Source organism: Bidens hawaiensis, unplaced genomic scaffold, assembly GCF_021521415.1.
Source record: "Bidens hawaiensis isolate Kalapana, Puna unplaced genomic scaffold, B.hawaiensis_p1.1 tig00041242_1, whole genome shotgun sequence".
In the NCBI taxonomy this organism is placed as follows: domain Eukaryota; kingdom Viridiplantae; phylum Streptophyta; class Magnoliopsida; order Asterales; family Asteraceae; genus Bidens; species Bidens hawaiensis.
The window spans coordinates 198,989-205,045 of record NW_027497306.1 but is presented as its reverse complement, the minus strand read 5'-3'; the positions used below and the strand labels follow the sequence as shown (position 1 = coordinate 205,045).

At 44.3% G+C, this 6,057-nt stretch overlaps 1 protein-coding gene across 1 annotated transcript; it reads left to right on the top strand.

Annotated features, from left to right (window-relative positions):
• Nucleotides 1–4,244: 4,244 nt before the first annotated feature.
• LOC143592800 (uncharacterized) lies at nucleotides 4,245–5,409 on the top strand. Its single transcript, XM_077072622.1, has 2 exons — nucleotides 4,245–4,463; nucleotides 5,095–5,409. Exons 1-2 carry the CDS (start codon nucleotides 4,245–4,247, stop codon nucleotides 5,407–5,409), a joined length of 534 nt encoding a protein of 177 aa, XP_076928737.1.
• The last annotated feature ends 648 nt before the right edge of the window (nucleotides 5,410–6,057 follow it).

The window sequence follows — 6,057 nt, the reverse complement described above, 5'->3', positions numbered from 1 at the left end:
TAGGGGATGTGAAGGACGATAAATGTAAGAGGTGTGGGAAATGGCATAGGGGTGAGTGCAATATGGGGTCTTCGGCTTGTTTCGTTTCTACTGCGTTTTGTGCCTCGATAATAAATCACCCGAGCGCATAGATGATGTGTTCAAAGTTGAAGTTGTTGTAGGGAATTCTGTTACCGTGTCTAGAACCATTCAGGGTTGTCATATCGAGTTGTCCGGATATATGTTTCCAGTGAGGTTATATCTAATGCCTTTAGGTTGTTTTGATGTGGTTCTTGGGATGGACTGGCTCTCCATTGTGGTTGCTCATATTTTCCGTGGTCAGAAACTCGTACGTCTCAGGGCTCTGGATGGGAGTCAAATCACTATTTTCGGGGACAGGAATGGTGCAACGCCACCCCTTATATCCATGATAAAGGCGGCAAAGTGGATGCAATGGGGTTGTGGGGCATTTCTGATCTATGCTTTGAATGTGAAGGCCGATGTTATTAGTAAAGGGGACGTTCCTTTTGTTCGGGACTACCCGAATGTATTTCCTAATGATTTTTCAATGTGTCGCCGAGCCGCGAGGTTGAATTTCATATCGACTTGGTGACTGGCGGAAAACCTGTTGCACGAGATCCCTCCGCCTAGATCCTATTGAAATGAAAGAACTCATGGCTCAGTTGGAAGACCTACTCGATAAGGTTTCATCCATCCGAGAATCTCACCTTGGGGAGTCCTCTTCGTCAAAAAGAAAGACGGTAGTATGCGTATGCGTATGCGTATCGATTACCGGGAATTGAATAAACTCACAGTGAAGAATAGGTACCCCCTCTCGAGAATCGATGACTTATTTGATCAGCTCCAAGGTGCTAGTTGGTTCTCAAAAATCGAACTTAGGTCAGGGTATCACCAATTGAAGATTAGAGAAGAGGATATTCCAAAACCTGCCTTCCGCACACGTTATGGGCACTATGAGTTTCTTGTGATGTCTTTCGGTTTGACTAACGTGTCGGCCGCTTTCATGGATTTTATGAACCGTGTGTGCACGCCGATGCTTGCCCATTACTGATTTCATTGATGACATTCTGGTGTATTCCAGGAGTGAGGATGAACATGCCTGCCATCTTAAACAAGTTTTGGAAGTCTTGAGGAAAGAAAAACTTTTTGCAAAGTTCTCTAAGTGGGCTTTTTGGTTACGTGAGATGCAACTTTTGGGTCATCTCATCAATCTGAAGGGTATCTTAGTAGATCCCATAAAGGTGGAAGCAGTGATGAAGTGGGAACGTCCCAAATCTCCGACAGAGATTCTCAGCTTCTTGGGTTTAGCTAGGTATTACCGGCGGTTTATCTAGAACTTCTCTAGTATTGCGTCGTCATTGACTAAGTTGACCAAGAAGGGTGTTAATTTTGTTTGGGGTGTTGACCAGAAGAAAGCCTTTCAGGAGTTAAAGGAGAGATAATTAACGCACGCCCCAGTATTTTTTATGCCAGATGGTACTGATGATTTGGTTGTTTATTCTGACGCGTCGTATCAGGGGTTGGGATGTGTTCTTATGCAGCTTGGCCGGGTTATCGTGCATGCCTCTCATCAGTTAAAGTCTACTGAGGAAAACTATCCCACCCACGATCTTGAGTTGGCGACGTTGATTTTGATCTAAAAGTATGGAGGCATTACTTGTGTGGCGTTCCCTGCGTTATTTACACCAATCATAAGAGCTTGAAATACTTTCTTGAACAAAAAGGAGTTAAATATGAGGCAGCGACGTTGGCTAGAGTTGATTAAGGACTACGATTTGGAGAATATGTATCACCCGGGTAAGGTAAACGTTGTGGCATACTTGTTAAGTAGGAAGGAGAGGCTGAAACCCATTCATGTTAAGTCCTATCAGCTCATTCTCAAACCCGATATGTTGAAGCAGGTCTCGAGTTTTCAAAACAAGGCTTCGCAAGTGGAATGGATTATGTTAGAGCATATCTGGGGTCAGGTGAAGTTTTGGAAAACGCGGGTGACCGAGTGAAGTACAGAAACGGTCGTTTGTGGGTACCTCGATACGGGGGACTTAGAGTCTTAATTATGGATAAGGCACACAGGACACACTATTCCATTCATCTGTGCGCGACAAAGATGTATCAAGATCTTAAGAGGAATTTTGGTGTCCAGCGATGAAGTATAATGTGACTTAGTATGTAAGTTAGTGTTTGACGTGTTTGCAGGTTAAGGCTGAGCACTAGAGGCCATATGGGAAACTCCAATCTTTATATATTCCAGAATGGAAGTGGGAGCACCTTACGATGGATTTTTTAACTAAATTACCACGTATGCCTTAGAGAGGGCATGACACTATTTGGGTGGTGGCGGTCAGACTGACTAAGAGTGCACATTCCATACCTACGAGGGAGGCTTGTAATTAAGAGAAGTTAGCCAATTTGTTTTTCGCGAGATAGTGGCTCGGCACGGGTTCTAGTGTCCATTGTGTCGCATAGAGATACGTGTTTTACTTCTATGTTCTGGGTGAAATTTGACGAGGATATGGGGACCAAACTTCATATCAGCACTGCTTATCACCCGCAGATAGATGGTTAGTCCGAAAGGACCATTCAGACCCTGGAGGATATGTTGAGGGCATGCGTGATTGACTTTGGTGGTAGATGGGATATGCATGTTCCTTTAGTTGAGTTATCATATAATAACAACTACCATGCCACTACTGGGATGTCGCCATTTGAGATGTTATACAGGCGGAGGTGTGGGACTCCTGTTTGTTGGGGCTCGATTGGATACAAACAGCTGGGCAACTTGGATGTCGTGGTGGCTACCATGGAAAAGCTCGAAAAACTCAAAGCTTTTATGAAAGCGGCGCATGACAGACAAAAGTCCTATGCGGATAAAAGGCGGAAGCCTATAGAGTTCGAGGAGGGTGACCGAGTTATGTTGAAATATCTCCATGGAAGGGTATCATTCGGTTTCGTAAGAGAGGGAAGCTAAGCCCCAGATTCATCGGTACGTTCAGAATTGTGAAAAGAGTTGGGGAGGTCGCCTATATGTTGGAATTACCTGAAGAGCTTAATGGGATTCATCCTACTTTTCACGTCTCATATATCAGAAAGTGTTTGGCGGACGGGGAGGCACATGTACCTCTCGATGACATTGAACTAGACTATAAATTGAATTACATGGATTATGTTAGAGCATATCTGGGGTCAGGTGAAGTTTTGGAAAACGCGGGTGACCGAGTGAAGTACAGAAACGGTCGTTTGTGGGTACCTCGATACGGGGGACTTAGAGTCTTAATTATGGATAAGGCACACAGGACACACTATTCCATTCATCTGTGCGCGACAAAGATGTATCAAGATCTTAAGAGGAATTTTGGTGTCCAGCGATGAAGTATAATGTGACTTAGTATGTAAGTTAGTGTTTGACGTGTTTGCAGGTTAAGGCTGAGCACTAGAGGCCATATGGGAAACTCCAACCTTTATATATTCCAGAATGGAAGTGGGAGCACCTTACGATGGATTTTTTAACTAAATTACCATGTATGCCTTAGAGAGGGCATGACACTATTTGGGTGGTGGCGGTCAGACTGACTAAGAGTGCACATTCCATACCTACGAGGGAGGCTTGTAATTAAGAGAAGTTAGCCAATTTGTTTTTCGCGAGATAGTGGCTCGGCACGGGTTCTAGTGTCCATTGTGTCGCATAGAGATACGTGTTTTACTTCTATGTTCTGGGTGAAATTTGACGAGGATATGGGGACCAAACTTCATATCAGCACTGCTTATCACCCGCAGATAGATGGTTAGTCCGAAAGGACCATTCAGACCCTGGAGGATATGTTGAGGGCATGCGTGATTGACTTTGGTGGTAGATGGGATATGCATGTTCCTTTAGTTGAGTTATCATATAATAACAACTACCATGCCACTACTGGGATGTCGCCATTTGAGATGTTATACAGGCGGAGGTGTGGGACTCCTGTTTGTTGGGGCTCGATTGGATACAAACAGCTGGGCAACTTGGATGTCGTGGTGGCTACCATGGAAAAGCTCGAAAAACTCAAAGCTTTTATGAAAGCGGCGCATGACAGACAAAAGTCCTATGCGGATAAAAGGCGGAAGCCTATAGAGTTCGAGGAGGGTGACCGAGTTATGTTGAAATATCTCCATGGAAGGGTATCATTCGGTTTCGTAAGAGAGGGAAGCTAAGCCCCAGATTCATCGGTACGTTCAGAATTGTGAAAAGAGTTGGGGAGGTCGCCTATATGTTGGAATTACCTGAAGAGCTTAATGGGATTCATCCTACTTTTCACGTCTCATATATCAGAAAGTGTTTGGCGGATGGGGAGGCACATGTACCTCTCGATGACATTGAACTAGACTATAAATTGAATTACATGGATTATGTTAGAGCATATCTGGGGTCAGGTGAAGTTTTGGAAAACGCGGGTGACCGAGTGAAGTACAGAAACGGTCGTTTGTGGGTACCTCGATACGGGGGACTTAGAGTCTTAATTATGGATAAGGCACACAGGACACACTATTCCATTCATCTGTGCGCGACAAAGATGTATCAAGATCTTAAGAGGAATTTTGGTGTCCAGCGATGAAGTATAATGTGACTTAGTATGTAAGTTAGTGTTTGACGTGTTTGCAGGTTAAGGCTGAGCACTGGAGGCCATATGGGAAACTCCAACCTTTATATATTCCAGAATGGAAGTGGGAGCACCTTACGATGGATTTTTTAACTAAATTACCACGTATGCCTTAGAGAGGGCATGACACTATTTGGGTGGTGGCGGTCAGACTGACTAAGAGTGCACATTCCATACCTACGAGGGAGGCTTGTAATTAAGAGAAGTTAGCCAATTTGTTTTTCGCGAGATAGTGGCTCGGCACGGGTTCTAGTGTCCATTGTGTCGCATAGAGATACGTGTTTTACTTCTATGTTCTGGGTGAAATTTGACGAGGATATGGGGACCAAACTTCATATCAGCACTGCTTATCACCCGCAGATAGATGGTTAGTCCGAAAGGACCATTCAGACCCTGGAGGATATGTTGAGGGCATGCGTGATTGACTTTGGTGGTAGATGGGATATGCATGTTCCTTTAGTTGAGTTATCATATCAATAACAACTACCATGCCACTACTGGGATGTCGCCATTTGAGATGTTATACAGGCGGAGGTGTGGGACTCCTGTTTGTTGGGGCTCGATTGGATACAAACAGCTGGGCAACTTGGATGTCGTGGTGGCTACCATGGAAAAGCTCGAAAAACTCAAAGCTTTTATGAAAGCGGCGCATGACAGACAAAAGTCCTATGCGGATAAAAGGCGGAAGCCTATAGAGTTCGAGGAGGGTGACCGAGTTATGTTGAAATATCTCCATGGAAGGGTATCATTCGGTTTCGTAAGAGAGGGAAGCTAAGCCCCAGATTCATCGGTACGTTCAGAATTGTGAAAAGAGTTGGGGAGGTCGCCTATATGTTGGAATTACCTGAAGAGCTTAATGGGATTCATCCTACTTTTCACGTCTCATATATCAGAAAGTGTTTGGCGGACGGGGAGGCACATGTACCTCTCGATGACATTGAACTAGACTATAAATTGAATTACATGGATTATGTTAGAGCATATCTGGGGTCAGGTGAAGTTTTGGAAAACGCGGGTGACCGAGTGAAGTACAGAAACGGTCGTTTGTGGGTACCTCGATACGGGGGACTTAGAGTCTTAATTATGGATAAGGCACACAGGACACACTATTCCATTCATCTGTGCGCGACAAAGATGTATCAAGATCTTAAGAGGAATTTTGGTGTCCAGCGATGAAGTATAATGTGACTTAGTATGTAAGTTAGTGTTTGACGTGTTTGCAGGTTAAGGCTGAGCACTAGAGGCCATATGGGAAACTCCAACCTTTATATATTCCAGAATGGAAGTGGGAGCACCTTACGATGGATTTTTTAACTAAATTACCACGTATGCCTTAGAGAGGGCATGACACTATTTGGGTGGTGGCGGTCAGACTGACTAAGAGTGCACATTCCATACCTACGAGGGAGGCTTGTAATTAAGA